The sequence below is a fragment of the Austrofundulus limnaeus genome, unplaced genomic scaffold, assembly GCF_001266775.1.
Source record: "Austrofundulus limnaeus strain Quisiro unplaced genomic scaffold, Austrofundulus_limnaeus-1.0 Scaffold73, whole genome shotgun sequence".
Taxonomy (NCBI): domain Eukaryota; kingdom Metazoa; phylum Chordata; class Actinopteri; order Cyprinodontiformes; family Rivulidae; genus Austrofundulus; species Austrofundulus limnaeus.
This window is the reverse complement of record NW_013952475.1, coordinates 291,433-308,556: the sequence shown is the minus strand read 5'-3', so window position 1 is coordinate 308,556 and position 17,124 is coordinate 291,433. Positions and strand designations below refer to the sequence as shown.

General features: G+C 40.2%; 1 protein-coding gene across 2 annotated transcripts in view; it reads right to left on the bottom strand.

The window, feature by feature from the left end:
- Positions 1–17,124, bottom strand: part of nr5a2 (nuclear receptor subfamily 5, group A, member 2) — a 75,498-nt gene that overhangs the window by 43,661 nt on the left and 14,713 nt on the right. For both annotated transcript variants that reach the window (XM_014010762.1, XM_014010763.1), the window contains exon 4: positions 15,641–16,356. In XM_014010762.1, the coding sequence (XP_013866216.1) occupies positions 15,641–16,356 (716 nt within the window). The remainder of the gene's footprint in view (positions 1–15,640; positions 16,357–17,124) is intronic.

Genomic DNA, 17,124 nt, shown 5'->3' with positions numbered 1-17,124 from the left:
CTCTCTCTCTCTCTCTCTCTCTCTCTCTCTCTCTCTCTCTCTCTCTCTCTCTCTCTCTCTCTCACACACACACACATACACACACGTATTAATATTCACCCACACATATTCAGTCATGTCAAGAAGACCTGCATACTTACACAGAACCACACATGCTAATCTCTGGCAATATCGTTCATCCTGTGTCTGCGTACACACATGTTCCTCTCCTCCTGTCTTTCTGAACACCCGTCTTCAATAGCAACATCCCAATATCAGTTTTTTCTCAAACTGAGTGCAGTTATGAGTACTTCAGTTTGGGTAATTGTCAATACCAAATACCAATTCAGAGTACTTACTGAGTCAGAACCGAAATATCAAACAGTGAGTTTACAAACAAATTTCTTTAATTAGAACTGAGTGGATTTCCTTCCTCATAGTCCTACAGCCCATCTGGATCAAATCTAGCAGGGCTGGCCATTGCTAATTAAGCATCCAAGGCAATATTTCAGGTGGCATCCCTTGCACAATTTTCTAAATCTTACTGCCAATTTGCATACACCAACATACCAAAATAAATAGTTTTGTCTTAGATAGTATATATATATATTTAGTTTTAGAAACCAGATTATCCAATTGGAATTTCAGGGGTATACTCCCCCGTAAATATTTTGTAAAAGACCTACTCAAAACTCTGCATTTTCTAACATTGGAAGAGCATTTTACTAAATTCATGTGATTAATAGAAAACCAGACTTTAACCTGAACGTTTTCTGAAATCAGAACTGGCACTTAAGTTATTCTTTTTTTTTCTATTTACACACTGARCACCATTAGTTAGTCTTGACTGAATCATATGATGCTTTTATTATTAAAAATTAGCTGTACTATTTAACACGTCATGTGTTAACAAAGCAGGTTGAGAAACTCAGAACAYTTAAGTAACCAGTGCTATTCTACAGATTAAATCAACCATACTCTGAGAAAAATGTGTAAAAAAATGTTTTTGTTCCCCTATTGTGGTGCCTTATACTGTAGATGGAAGCACCCTTAGCATTTACCTTTACTGCCTATGCCACAGGCCGGTCCTGATATATAGCATCACACACACGCTGTTGCAAAATTTTTAAATAGATAAAAATAACAAACACATTTCAACATGTACAAATTTCTTGAAGATGGAACTGACAATTTTTCATGTGAAATGTAAACTGTGACACATTGAATAAATTACTGATACCGGTATCAGTTCTGTGTAATGCATTCAAATTAATCCACTGAGGCATTTGACCAGAGTCATTGAATATTTAGCTGTGAAAACATTATTTGAACTAATGTTATTTATGACATTGTGTTTGCATGGTGAGTCTAAAGGCAGAGATAGATAGGATGCAATGTAAAACGTTAAAGTATTGTATAATAAATGATTAAATGCATGTTTCGTATACTTTACATTTACCTTATAGATAGATCATGATAGTCAAATGTGAGAGAAAAGGGGGATTTATCAAGATGGATAAATGTATATGTTTGCATGTAGGTTTATAAGTAAACAGAACTTCATTGGCGACACTGAGAGTTAAGCCCATAATTCTTGTCTGGCTGCTCTAAGTGTTAAGTTGAAGATGAGACAAGAAAGAGAAGGAGACAAACAACCCAGCAAGCTAAAGGGTTTGCCCCTTTTGCATTATTCAGGAGAATGGAGATACTCCTTGTTTACTCTCAGTTTCTCTGACGCTCCCCTCCATCTACGACACACGTGAGCACAAAGACAGACATATGCAATAGACCTTAACTCAGCATGGAGGACTAAAGCTATTTTAAAATGCAGAGACTGATGCTGAGATGCTTTCTGTCTGAGAGGATGGAAGACACTTATTCCCATTAGTGTTTGACACACAGGGATGGGTGTTTTTTTTTCCTTCTATTTGGGGGTRGAGGGTTGTGGAGTTTAGGTGCCAGATCTTTGTACAAACAGCTGCGAATTCATATCCAAATGTGGCACAGCTCCAGAGATTACAGGGATCACAGCCCTTGATGCACAAATTAAGCATGTGAATTACCTAATTGAACGTTTCCAGAACTCTTGTGATATGTAAACCATCCAACTACAAGGAAGACGAGGCATCAAAAYCACAATGCCCCAGAACAGATGGAGCTCTGCTTCTCCCTGAAGTGCATCTCCAGGCCCTGTCTGACACAAACTGCCACGAATGCATCTGGATTAGGAAATAAATGTCTCTCTGCAGCCCTGTTGCTGCAGGCCTAGGAGTGCTGCTGCTACTCCTGAAGGGAAGCCCGGTGCAACATATGGCTTATAAAGATCTGGCCTACAGGGAGGTGAAATAGTGGTTTGCCACCTAAAATATTTGCCTTTCTTGGTTTTCATCCAGCATATCTGGTTATTTTTTTTAACTTTAATGATGTTGTCAACACCTTTTCCAACAGGCCCCCTTTCAGCATATTTGGTCTATTACTCATCAACGTTTGAGCTTGAAAGACCTCTCGTTATCCCTCTTTGAAAAGGTGCAATCCTGAAAGAACGCACGCGTGTAATGGACAATTTGGGGGTGCCAGACCTTTATTTCACATGTTTGGAAACGTTTATCCACGGCTCGTGCCAGGTTTACATTAATGACATTCAGGGAGAAGCAGAGAAACAGACGGACAGTTTGAAAAGTGACACAAAGCAGATAATGTAAGAGTAGTAAAACGAAGGAAAATTAAAACCATCAGAAAGAAAAACCAGCTGCAGTATGAATAGGGAACAGGTGTCTTTGCCCTACTTTGAACAGAGCTAAAGCCTCTTTCTCAGCTGGCTTTGGCGTGCCCACTGTTGAAATTTCCTGCTCGTCGTCACAACACAACYGCAATGTTTAATGTTACTCTTCTAAATTACATTCGTCTACGTGCAAAGTCATTTATACCCACCTAACCGGTTGAATAAAAATACGACTCAACTTTTTTTTTTAAAGTCCGTAAYGAGCCAGCAGGCTGTCAACTCTGCCAATGTCTTATCTATTGTCTCCGAGACCCCTCGACTCTGCCCACCTCCCCACCACAAAGCTTCCCCACACCCGGTCCAGAATAGACAGACCATAAATAAGCATCAAAAATAGACATCGAGGGACAGCTGTTGACAGCCTGGTGAWGAAAGCAGCAGACGCAAGCACAACCTCCAGGCAGGCTGGATTAAACGCAGATAATTGGGGCCACGCAACTTTGCAACATAAGAACCTAAGGGCCCTTTGTGTACGTCATTGTGTTACTTTGTTGAAGCATTACTGGTTGGCAGTTTAGCATTTCTAAAAATTGACAAGACGTGAAACACATGTTTATTTTTTTGAAAATTTTGCTTTAATTTGATTATTTCATATATTTTAAATTAAAAGGAAACTTATAGACACATCATTTGTAATAATATTGAAACAGACTTCTTTTGGACTCTTCCTGATTATTTTTATTATGTAAATTTTAAACCAGTGCGAAAAGACMTTTATTTTTGTATCAGATTCCATTTAAACCATCCAGCCAGCAACAATTTAAAGCAAAAATGCCACTTCTGCTTAAATAGGACATACATTGATCTTGACAGACACATAGGATATTCTTTTCTTGCAGAGTTTAATAAACATTGACCAGGTGAGAAATTACAGAATGAAATGCAGATGTAAACAGTTTCCTAACTCTAATCACATCTGATGAAGAAAAGGGCCTTCTCTTTTCTTCATCAGGTATTTACTTTGTATTTTGGTAGAGTGTGCAAAGTGTTTACATGCTGAGTTGTTTTTTTGGTTTTGCTTTTTCCAGATTCTGGGCAAACCAAATCAAGTCTCCATATTCACTTTGTTTGCCCAATTTCTTTGCCTCTCATTCCCAACATCCGCTGCTTTCACTCCCCCTGCCTCTCTCATTCTCATTCTGATTTCACAGACGGTTGACAACTTGTGAACGAACAACTTTGTTACTTTGGGGAGGCTAACAATAAAAGCGTAGTCACCTGCGTCACCGTCTTAACAAGTGACATGACCTGCCAATAAAAAAGGCTTTTACCCTGATCACGCTCGAACAAAACTTAAACACAGCCCGCTCTTTCTACCGCCGGATGCCCAAAGTGCTCGCAAATGTGAATCAGGCCGTGTTAACTTGCTTGAAAACAATAAAAAAATAAAATAAATAGAGGAGAGATGGAGGAAATTTTTGCTCTCTTTTTTTATACACAGCTGCTCATCAGCGAGGGTCGGGGTGAGGGGGGGGGTAGTATGGCGAAATGCTAAAAACAGACAGAAACGGAAAAACAAATTTCTTCTTCAGATTCACTGTGAGGGGATTTGATCGAATATTGTCCATCTGTTAACGCCTGCACGTCTTGTCAGTGCTCAGCCCGCGTTGAGTGGCATTTTCAGTTGTGTGCTGAAGCTGTAAAAAACAACATCAAGCAAAATTTCCTTTCGAGACCAATAATGAGTACAAAAGAGGAAGAAACGTCGAGTCCATCATTGCTCAGAGCTCTGTAAACTTGTACTTCATGAAAGCCTTTCATCCCTCATCAAAGCAACAAGTAGATGTGCAGACTTTGCTCATGCTAAAACCTCCCAACCCCCGTCGTCTCCTTAAAGATGCCGCTCCTGTGGGAGAGGTGACCCTAAATCTTCTCTTTTAACAAGTTTCCTGTTCCTCCTTCCGGCCTCCCCATGTCCCCTGAGGTTGGACCTGCAGGACCATTCAATATGTGGAATGGCTCAGTCTACAAAGCAGTGGGGGAAGTGAGGATTGGGAGATTTATGTCAAATCAATCAAAAAAAATTCTGAATCTGGCAATTGGGGGAAAAAGATATCAAAAAAGTATTAGCATACTACACGAGCTTAACATTCTGGAAATATATTGGTGTGAATGGAGTATTTGGCTGCTCCAACAGCTCAGTGGTTAGCMCTGACGCCTCACAGCAAGAAGGTCCTGGGTTCGGACCTGAGGTCTTTCTGTGTGGAGCTTAAATGCTCTCTGTGCTTGTGTGGGTTTTCTCCAGTTACTCCGGTTTCCCCCACAGACCAAGACGGTTGCCTTCAAGCCCAGGCCTCCCTTGCAAAAGAGATATCTGATCTCAATGGGATTTGCCTGGTTAAATAAAGATTAATAATAAATCAAAAATCAAACTATTCATACATTTTTGTACAGATGTATGCTGCATCTATATTATTTATGGGAATGCACCATTTTTGCACCTTACTATAGGACATGTCAGAATTATAAGCTAAAAACAAAAAGAGGCCAACCTGTAGTCTTTCCAATTCCAAATTTTATCTGTTATGTCAGATTTATATACTGTCCTTAAACCCAATCCATATATTTGCTGTTTCACATTTTGCATGGGACTATGTGAGAAAGAAAAAAAATCAGAAGGTCCCATTTTACAGTATTTATGAAAAAGAGGAAAGCGGTGTCTGCTTGACGTTTAATAATTCATGATTGGAAACAGGCCTTTGTGAACCTCCACCAGGCTTTCCCTCCCCTTAAGTATCCCCTCAACTCCTGCCCTGACCCATTGCTACTGATCAAACAGATATTGTTACCCCTAAAAATAGCAACTTAAAAAAGAACCTGCACACACACACAGGCGGCCACGAGACCTGCCGGCAGCCTGCGAGACTCACAGAGGGGTAGAGGGRGGGGGGGGGGGAGAAAAGAATAAAGACAGACATTTAGACAGATAAATACAGACGTAAATGGCTGAAACTTAACAACTGAAGCCATTTGTTTTCTAATAGTTCTGTTTATGAGTAGCTTTGTTGAGAAACAAAACTTTGTGTCTTGGTGTATTTCTACGTGTTTGTGGGTTGGGGTGGAGAAGTGTTGGGGAGGGGTGTCATTTATCACTGGACAAATGCTGCACTGTGGGGGGTGCTGGTGGAAGTTTGGGGAGGGGTGGGTGGGTACTGGGGATTGTCAGCCGGAATGGTGCTGCTCCTCAAATGAAATAATATATCTTTGAAAGCCTACGCCCCGCGCCCGGCTCTGGACCCATATATCAAGCACAGGAGCGTCTGGTGGATTCTCTCCAGGCCCATTAACCTTACACCTGTTCCCCCCTCCTCACCCCCCGCCCCCCACCACCACCTTACAGCACCAACCTACCAGTCCTTTTTACACTCTTCCTTGTTGTCCTTCACTGTGCCCCACTCTACGACACCAACTCCTCCTCTTGCCCTTGGTTGTTACCTCATAGAGTTCTGTGCCCCCTCCTTTGTCTGTCCATCTCTAGTCATTCTCTTATCTCCTCATATTATCTACTTCCTGTCCCAATCGTCAAACAATATATCTCTATTTTAAACTCCATTTTGGAGTTTTTCTTCTCGCTTTCTATCAGCTACAAAGCTTTACCACATTTAAATTTTACCTCCCAATTTGTTCCATCCTCTGTTGTCTAACTACAGCTCTCCTTCTCTTCCCATGTCTTTCTTCATACAAGGTAAAACTAGCATGCTATAGGCTGTGTGTGTGTGTGTGCGCACGCTGGGGGTGGGAGGGTGGTGCTGCAGCCCAATCTGCAGAATAATTCAAATGCAATGGACCAGGGACACAGTTACAAATCTCTGCCAAAGGCGTGCGGACGTCAGCCCCATCACGCTTGCAGTTTGTCAGGACCGGGGTGTTGGGCGGAGAGGTTGTTGCAAGGAGGGACCGTTGACCTTTGTGACAAGACAGACATTGCAGCCTGAGATTCTGAATGTGTGTGTGTGTGTGTGTGTGTGTGTGTGTGTGTGTGTGTGTGTGTGTGTGTGTGTGTGTGTGTGTGTGTGTGTGTGTGTGTGTGTAGATTGAGATAAAGGGTTATTATGTTCGGACTCAAGCCGTGCTGCCTTGAAAGGGGGCTGTACTGAGTCATTCTGGTCAGTAAGACATCCATTGATCAAACTGTCAAGTATCTTTGCTCGATTGTGTTTGTGTGAGTGTTTTGTCTCAAAAGTGTGTGTGTGTGTGTGTGTGTGTGTGTGTGTGTGTGTGTGTGTGTGTGTGTGTGTGTGTGTGTGTGTGTGTGTGTGTAGATTGTTGTACAGATATACCACCTCTCAGGGTTCACAGATCACACCTTAAATGGGTTATTAATTTACACCTAGCTATGAGGTCTGAAGATAAAAAGAGGTGCAATCATGGGTCAAGACTGAGCAGTGGCAAATCTTTACACACACAAACTTGTGCGTGCATCTTTAAAACTTAACTGCTATATTTTATGGCAAGCCATAAAAAATAAAGTGTAAAATAATGTGTGTTTTTTTTCTTGTTGTTTTTTAAACAGAAGATAACTAAGGTTGTGGAATGAGACCGTCCAGTCAGAAGTGGGCCGGTGGATGGTGTAAAATTTGACCAAAGTAAATTCATGTAAAATTGATAGGTGTAGATGGAGGCGAGGATGGGTTGGAAATTATGCAGCAGGGTAGAGTGTGCTACATCAGAACATGTTACATTATTCACTCAGGTAAATCTATAAGTGGAGAATATTCAGGTGTGGGATCCCACCACCACCTCTCTCTCTCTCTTCTCCCTCCTCTCTCACTCGATGGTTCTTTTTTCTATAGCGTAATCAACTGACATACAGACATCGAGGACTTGACAAAACTGGTGGAGGAGAGGCAATTTTCATCTGTTTATTTTACAGATCAAAATGTCAATCTCAATGTTTTAAAGATAATATCGATAACATACTGTATTGTAAAAAAAACCTGCTGCTGAGATGAACAATTGWTGATACATTTGCATGTGAAGCAGGAAGCGATGTCAAAGGGGAACGTTTGAAAGTAAACAGAGCTGTGCTAAAATAGCTAACAACATAGACTGTAAGAATCTGATGTTTCTTTAGATTATTTTAATTTACTTTCAGAGAAATGAAAAAGAGTCAGATTTTAAATGATATTTTAAAAACAGAGACCAGAGAGCTCCCCCTTGATGTCACTTCCTGTTTCATTTTGGCTGAGCCAAATTCAAAAGATAATATGCCAGTTTTGTCACAAAAAAGMTAGAATCATGTGTATTATGTCGTTTCTTAAATGTAAGATGTTTTCCTTGACTTTTTGTATTTGAAGAATAGGCAGGAACTGTGAAGTTGCTAGTTAAAAGGTCTTAACAAACTAGCAAAGTTAAAAAATAATACTACTGGAATCGGATACTTCTAAATTTTTTTGAAACTGTACATATTTCTTGATCTAAATTTGAATATTATCAAATCAAATTCAGTTAATAAATCCAAAGTTTTCACGCTTTGTCCTATTTTCTTTTGAAATTCTGCTTATATTTCGTCATAACTTGACAAGCGGGAGCCAAACATGACAACAAACAGAAGGAATGATTTGCAACATTGCTCCCTCTCCTCTTATTGTTATTCCCGCTTCATTCCTTTCCTTTCCTCTTCCTCCTTCTCTTCACATTCTGCTTCTACTCATCATTCCTCTCATCTCCCCTCTTTGTTTCACCTTTGTTCTCCTCGCTTGTCCTTTCCTCTCTCCCGCCATCTGTTTATCCAATATGGCTGTCCTGCCTCAGCTGGGAGCTTTCCCAGGGAACAAGACTACTAATACAGTTCCTCCTCAACATAATGGCCCTCAGTTCTGCTTTTGCCATTCCTGCTACATGCAGAGCACAACAAAAACAGAAAAAAAACTGTCTGCTTCACGTCCCTTAACAACTTTTACTAGACAACTAAATTAAATAGTGAAACCACTTTTTTTTTTTTTACATACTGTATTTATCTTGCACAGCTTCCTTTGGGGGTCAGGTGGTAGGATATAGTGTTTAAAGTTAAAAATGTAAATAAAAAAACTAAGTAGCCAAAATCATTACTTAGAATGGTGTGCAAGTGTTTTTTTTATTTATTTTTTTTTTAACCTAACTGTTACAAAATGTTGACACTGATCATTGTTGAAGTGATTCTTTTTAAAAATATTGCTAGGTGAATTTTAGGGAAAGATCACAGCCGCATTTTGGAAACATTATTTTTGTTTTATGTGTTGCCATACAAATTGTCCACTGCTTGGCAGTACATAATTCTTGTCAATTTTTATTTATTGACAGTAATTTCACACAGACTTTTTGGTTGAATGTCCGCCCAAAATACGATACACTTAAATTATGCTTATTTGTGTACATAAATAAAAATTTTAGGCCACATTTCAAAAGTACACATAAAACATTCTTGTTTGCATATATGTATTTTATTTCTTTTTTTTCTATTGCATTAGTAAAATGCTTCAGTTTTAAATATTTGAAATAAAAGTCACATCTACTCGTGTTTTCCATATTAATTTCTCCATCTTGTGTGTTGACAAGGTGCACAAAAGCCTTTGTTGTCCAAACTGTAAACCCACATCCTCTTCTTATTAAAGGGTGCAGAAAGGAAAGAGGGTGGGGTGACTCTGGTGAAAAGGGAGTTGAGTTAGGAAGGTGAGATCTAAACACATGAATCATCAATAGTCCCGATTGCCCTGCTGAATTCTCCTTCCCTTTGTGTTTGTGCTGGCAGTCAGGTTAGCCATCCCTGGCCTGAAACAATGGAGAAGAGGGGTAGCACCGGACCGGCCACAGAATGAGTCACCATGAAGCATGCACACAGAGATCTACTGCAGATACACAGGCAAACAGGAAGACTAGAAGAGCTGTTTGTAAGATGGCTGCATTTRCAAGTTTCACTAGTTTTTTAAGAGGCAATTTTTTTGTTGGATTTTTTTAAACATATTTGTAAAACAAAATGTAACTTTGACTTACTTATCAAAGAGGCTAACAGATGTAGGGGTCACCTTGAGTGAAGAAACAAGATTTACTGCCTCAAAGCAGACCTCGGACAGGCCTGACGAGAGGACAGGAACTCAGTCACAAACTGAACTCTATTTAGGCCATGACAGGTCATTCTAACCGTGGAAGAGAACCCCTCAGTTCTCTTAATCAGATAATGGACAGAACATTCTCTTCTGTTCGTGATTCATTTGTTGTTTAACTAAGAATGTTTATGCATTTGTTAAATCATGATAATGACTGTCACAGGAAAAGTGGAATGACTTCTTTTCTTTTATCGTGCCTTAAAGATTTATAAAGGTATAAAAGTCACAGAGAATCTGATTACAATGTTTTCATCATGTTTTTATGTAAATCACTGTTTTTATTTTACTGTGAATGCAGTAATATAATTGTGGATTTTTCCTGAGAAAATCTTTATTATCTGGACTAACARAAGGTTCAGAACTGATTATAAAACAGAAATGTTAATTAATCATCATAAATGTTTTGCAGTGATTTCTCTTAGTCTATCAGAAGAAAGCTGAAAAGAGGTTATCATATCATGTTGTTGAACAACCACAGAATTTTTACCTTGGGCTGGCGCCGGCTGGCAAATCTTTATCTTTCTTTCTCTGACTCATCTCTAATGGTGCGTTCACACCAAACGCGATTTCAGCGTCAGGAGCAGCAGGTTTACATGCAAAGTCTATGGTGGAGGCGCTTCAAGCAACRTCGGGAAGTTCTGCGGCGCCTCAAGCGCGATTAGAGCAGCGCGATTTGAACGATTTGGACGATCTGAGCGTCGAACGCTCAGATCGTCCAAATCGTCCAAATCGCTGAAGTTAGAAAATCTGAACTTTTGCAGCTCGACGCGCAGCGTCAACCAATCAGAGAGACTCCACTGTGTGACGTAGTGACATATTTCCCGACGGGACAGTTTACTGAATGAGGTCCACTAACCTGAAACAGACAGAGCTCCTGCTCTTTAGCTAAAATGAGTGCTGCAGTCGTGTCCTGATCCGCAGCAATGCGTGACAGCGACTCATCAGACTGAAAAAAATAGTCCTGAAAGCAGCTGTGAGCCTCTTCTCTGAATTATCTGGTGAATTAATTATGAATTAATTATCTGATGAACGTGACACGTTCTGGCTGTCTGTAAATAAAGCAAAGCCACTTCCTCGTCCGACATTAAACGGAGCCCGACAGAGGAGGGRGGGGCGGGGCGGCTGTCGCCGTGCGGCGCTTCAACAACTGTCCTGCGTCTGACCTCAAAGTGCACGAGCTTCAAACTTCAGCGTTGGCTGCGATTTTGAAGCTGAAATCGCGTTCGGTGTGAACGCAGCATAAGCCTGAGGGCGGAATCAAAGTTTGTCCGTTTCTTTTACTAACCCGGACGTCTTTGAGCGACACACTCTTCTKCCTGATTCCAACCTAGGAAGACAGCTGGGATTCTCTCCGGAGAAACCTCAGTTTGGCTTAACGTCTGATCCCATGAGCTAATTAGAGAAGACTTCACAGCCAGGGACCCGGCACGCCTGCCGGTGGTCTCAACCCGAGGCCGAGCCTCTAAGTGTGTTTTTAACTCCCGAGGGGAGATTTTATTTTGGAAGGAGGAACCGGATAYGGCTTGAATTTTTCTGGCTTGGACTGAAACAGACGAAAGTTACCTGGAAAAACACCTGTTCGCCAATGACCAGTAAGCGAGCCGACATCTATTCCCTGACAGATCGGAGGCGAACCAGCTCCTACCCCGAGGGTGTCTTAAGAAGTCATCACCAGATAAAGCTGATGTGTTCGGAGTGACGTGTCATATGGAACCTGAGCTTAGAAAAGACGTGCAGTTCTGGTTGACCCACACTTTGATAAAAGTAAAAGTCGTAGTAACATACTAATCTTACTTTCCTCCTTTCCTCGTTCTTAATTTGCCAAAACCTAAGCTAAAAGTGCCAGTAAAATTGTTTGGTTGTTAACATCAGAACTGACGTTTTACTGTTCTATATAAGTAATCTGAGTTGATGTGAATTGAAATTCGGACTCGGGTTTTATCTCATTTAACTCTGATGCTTGTTATAGGAATGACCACAATCAAGTGTAACTTATGATCTGTTCAGTTTGTGTAAATAAATGATTGCATAGTCTTTTATGAATCAACTTGAACTCATCTGAACGTTCATTTATTGTGTCACTTTTCACTTCGCACAGTCAAGATATTAACAAGTAATGAGAAATACCTTGGTAAAAGTTTCCTCATAACCTTGTGAATGAGAGATGTGGGAAAAGCTTAATTCACCTTAAGCTCACTCTTACACAGATATAAAAAAATGTAACACCAGCTTCTGTTAAAAGGTCTCTTTACGAAGCCTTCAAGTATATTTTATGGTATGTGTTCTTTAACGTAGCAGCTGGCAGCAGGGGGATCATAGGGATTCATATTAGAGTGAGGGAGGATGAAGGAAGAGGGTGGGAGTACCAGCAAGTGTCCCCGAGAGAAAAAACAAAACAAAACAAAACAAAAAAACATTTGTTTCTCTTCCTTTGAGCATGCTTAAACAATGGGAGCACTTGTAAAATTTAAATGACTCTTTCTAGATTAAGTACTAAAATAGTTTTATGGAAAACGATTATTAGTCATGTTCTGAGCTAAAGTGAAAAATGTTGCTAAATTTGTTACCACGCAATGTTCTGCTGGGAAAATGTGCATCCTGGCATTTACATAATGCCGTGACAGTTGCAGGCATTTGTGCAAACCAAAGGCACTCCTTGACGTGGGAATAAAAGTCCATCGGAGGTGACTCAAAGGCACAATAAATTTTCTGAGATGGTCACCCAAAGACCAACACCAGGTCCTAAAAAACATAAAAGCTCCTTTTTAATAATATTCCAGCACTAGATTTCAGGACATTTTGCTTGCCGTGACTCTCAGAAACTTACTCAATATCACTTCAGAATGAACAGTCTGGCAACAAAACACATGCACAAATTTTAAATCAAATACAGTCTAAAATGTTATGGTTCTTGCAGCTTTTATACTCTGAAATGCATATTAACATTTACAGATCCTGGAACAGACATTCTTAGATCAAACACAAGCACCTGTGAAAAGTACATTTTTCAGCCATGAAGTTACTGACAGTCATTAAACATCACCCTGTTCTAAAACACCCCTGCTGTTTCCTTTGGAAAAATTAAAATGGCCTTTGTTGGAGGAGTTATGTGTGTGCACGTGCTCAAAGTGGAGTAAGCCAAGGCTCAAGATTTTCCACAAGATAACTTTATCCAATCTTAATAAAACATAACACATATTACAAAAATGTATTTAACTGCAGCATGAAAGCAACCCACAGCTCATGTTAATTTTAACAGCACATCCAGGCACTGTAGTACAGTAAGCATGCATCTTTTCCACAAATGCACCTGTCTTCTGCACATTTAAAATTCATTTTAAAACATGGTGACCATGACCTCAACCCTGCAACTTTATTTTCTTTAACATGTCTGTAATTAAAACAAAACAAAAAGCAGTGAAACAGAATTGCTTCGTGTGACGTATGGACGTGTGAAACTGATCAAAACCAGGGCAGAATTGGCAGAGTTGGGCATTAAAGGGCAGAGTTGGCATTAAAGTGCAAACTTTAACTTTATAGATCCAATGTGTTAGAAATAAATGTCCCTCACGTCATGTCTCATTCCCAGAAGAAACGAGGGGAGAGAAAGAGACCCAAGTGTGCCGCCGCACTGGAAAACACCAGAGCACGTGCTTTAAAGTTCTCCTAATGGTAACATATTTATGTATTGTGACCGAGGCCAGCTTATGGAAACTAAATCTTTAAACACTTAATTTTTTTGGCTGATGCCTTACACACACCCTTCCAGCTTGGCTGCATAACAAGAGAGATTCTTTTGTTCTTACAGAGCTAATAATAGAGAGAGAGGGGAGCTGCACGTTGTGTGTGAGTGGTGTCTGTGACTGTATGCGTTTGAAAGTACATTTATAACTTCCTACAGTGCCACAACAGTCTTGTAACAAACTTTTCATTTAGCCCTGCTTCCTGTCTTTCTGGTTTCAGACCCGACCTCATGCTTAATGGTCAGAACAGTATTAGCAGAAGATGTCAAAGGTTAAATGTATTCAATTTGCTGAAACGACCTACAGTTTTTCTAGTGATTTAATCTGAAGCAGCATTCCACACACATCAGCTTTTTACTACTGCCAAAATTTGTAGTAAAAATTAAAGTGTGCAACTTGAATATACATTCAAGAGAATCAGAAATTCACACACTTAATGCAATGCGAGACAATCATTTCTTCCCATACATTTTAGTGTTGGCCTAAGATATAAAAAMGTCAAAAAACTGACAATAAAACAGATAATCATGCTTACAAACCCAAACAGTGCATGCCACAAAATTATTACACAAGCCAGAACTCAGCTCAGCTTATATGAGAGGCAATATTTAAACAGTGAATGGCTTTACAATGACTTTAAAATGTGTGGAGTTTTCACAAAGAAAGAATAAAACTAATAGTATTGCTTGGATGATGACTGGCAGACTGTTGCCAGACTGTATGCTAATCTTTGCCCAGCAGAACTCACACTTGCGCAACAAGCAAAGAAGACAGTCAGACATGTGGGGAAATATGTCAGAACTAGTGTATTATTTATTTAAACCTCTTGTGCTTTAGGTAAGGTTGTTTTTTTAAGGAGATTAGACAGGCGAGTTCAATTATCTCCCTCAATTGAACAAAATGCAATTCCATGTTACCCTAAATGCAATGGTGGAAAGCTTTTTTTTGCCTGCATTGAGCTCAGGTCATTTTATACCTTTGTAACAAGCACTCRTCTCAATTACTATGAAGATAGAGTAATACGGACTGTCATTAGGCAAACATAATGACAGCTCATTCAGCGGCAATTCAGGGAGTGACAAACTCTAGTGGGTGAGATAATTGAATTAGACGGAGGGTGTGAGAAATAGAGAGGCTTCACAATGGAGCAGAAATGATCATTCAAAATTAATGAGCAAACTACACACAATTATTAGCTGTAACCACACCCTTCAGTGGGTCTTTGTGCGCGTGTATTTGTGTGTGTGTGTGATGTGCATTTATGGCAAATGCAAATACTGTTCTCAAAAAGGTCAACAGTGGGGACACACCGCATGCTAAATGTCAACATGTGTTTTTCAAGGACTCTTATCGTTTTTGTAATTGGCTCTGTTTTTAGTAGCCTATGATGTTTTTCTTTTTCTAGTTATTATTAAAAAAATTAGGTTCAATATTTGGAGGGGGTTTTGCAACAGGGCCATGAATATGCAGCTGAGCCTTTGGCGATGCATTGTGGAACAAATGGAAAAGAAAAGGAACCAAACAAGAGGATGGAAAACAGGTGAGTGCAGACGAATCAAAGCATTAACCTTTATTCAGAACAGCAACAACAAAAAGGTACGAGTGTGTAAATACATGTCACAACTTATTTTTGCACACCATGATCAGCAAAAATAATAATAATGCTGTAGTCAGTTTGGTATTTGTGAGGTTCATGTTTTTATTGTTTTAATTTGTATCCCATACTGTAAAAAAATATGTTCTTAGTTATTTTGAAGCAAATTCTGATCTTCAGATTTTTTATGAATGCCTAATTTAGTGACTCAAGCAGAGCTCAGATTCAGAACTTTCCTTGTTTAATTACTTTTTTCTTTTTTCTTTTTTTACCAGGATTCAATGCATTGATAGGAAATTCAATTGAAGTCAGAGACACTGACATGATCTATTTGGGATTAGAGACCAGAATCACTGAAAAAAAGCTAAAGTGACCTTTTTGTTACTCTGAACAGAAACTTGATAAACATTTTCAAATTCAAACAACAGTCTGACTGCAGTAAACCATGCACACCAACCTTAAGTTCACGGAAGAAAATGCTGCTGCGTGCCCACTCTACAATGGAGAAGAGTGTCTGGTCRGCCATCTTGCACATCAACCCAAAGGTGTTGAGCTTCTCGTGCTTCCCCCGGCTGGCCTGCTCCTGCTGTAGATAAGCCAGTATCTTTGCCTGAACCTGTGGCTCATCGGGTTCGCACTTTAGCAGCTCAACGATCAGGTGGGGGAAGCTGGGCGGAGAGCCTGTCTGGTAGGCATCAACGTATGCGTAGCCCATGATGGACTCTGGCGAGCTGGTGTATGGATCTGGGTACTCAGACTTGATGGTRCGTGTGCTCTGGAAGTGTCCATAGGCCGCTTGGTAGCCCTGGAGACTGCCTGCGTGTGGCGGCATCGCCATACTGACCGGAGAGGTAACAAACGGGCTGCGGTCGTAGTCTGTAGGGGGCAAGGCAGTGGCGTGATGGTGGTGGTGATGGTGGTGGTGATGGTGACTGGTGTGGTGGCCACCGTGGTGGCTTAATGGAAGGCCCTTGGAGGCTGCTGAGTGGATGTTCTGGATGGCTGAGGAGATAGTGAGGTCAGTGGGTACGGCCTGCATCACCTGGCTCATGGCCTCGATTTTTAGGCCGTTTGCTCGGATCAGTGCTTTCTTCTGCTGCTTGAGGGCCCGGTCACGTTTGTACATTGGGCCGAACTTGTTGCGACCACCACGCATTCGATCCGCTCGTACAGCTGGCAAGAATGACAAATGACAAAAAAGTGGTAGAGGAGTTAGCTTTTTGAAAACAAAACATTATTAAATGTGATTTCAGTCATTAGCACAAAAAGTAAGAGAATTTGTGTTTGGTAGATTATTTCTTTGTTGTAACAATGCTTCTTGGCAATAATGATTGGCAGAACCTGGGGGTACCAGAAGCTCCAAACTGTCAATTGCAACAGTAAAATTAGCTGTTTGGCAAAGAAGAGTTGGCAAATTTTTCATCTGCACAGCCCACACACTCAGCTCTACTGTTCATCTATAAATGCATGTTCCTTACAAATGTGGCACCATTTTAAAYGGAAAATTAACAGGCTTTACAATGTTATAAGATTTGCTGTCAAGAAGCATTTTTAAAACAAAGAAATAATTTACCAAACACAATTTAACGTCAAAGAAAAACTGTAACATTTGGAGATTAAATAGCCACATTTTATTCATGATGAGCTTGAATAAACTTGTTTCTGCATGGCAACGAACATGAACAGTTTCTCTACAGTTTCTCTATGGTAATTTATTTGTCAGAATTACAAAGGTTTTCCAACAACTGCACTTGACACTACCTGTTGGCTTAAAGCTCACAGAGCTAGCGTTACTAATTGACTAAAGACTCAAACTTGGATGAACCGCAGAGCGATCATAATGCAATCGGTTATTTATGTCTGTCTCTTAAAGGGATCCAGGATTAGTTATAACATTAGACTTTATTTGATAAACATATGTTTTAACTGTAAAATAAAGAC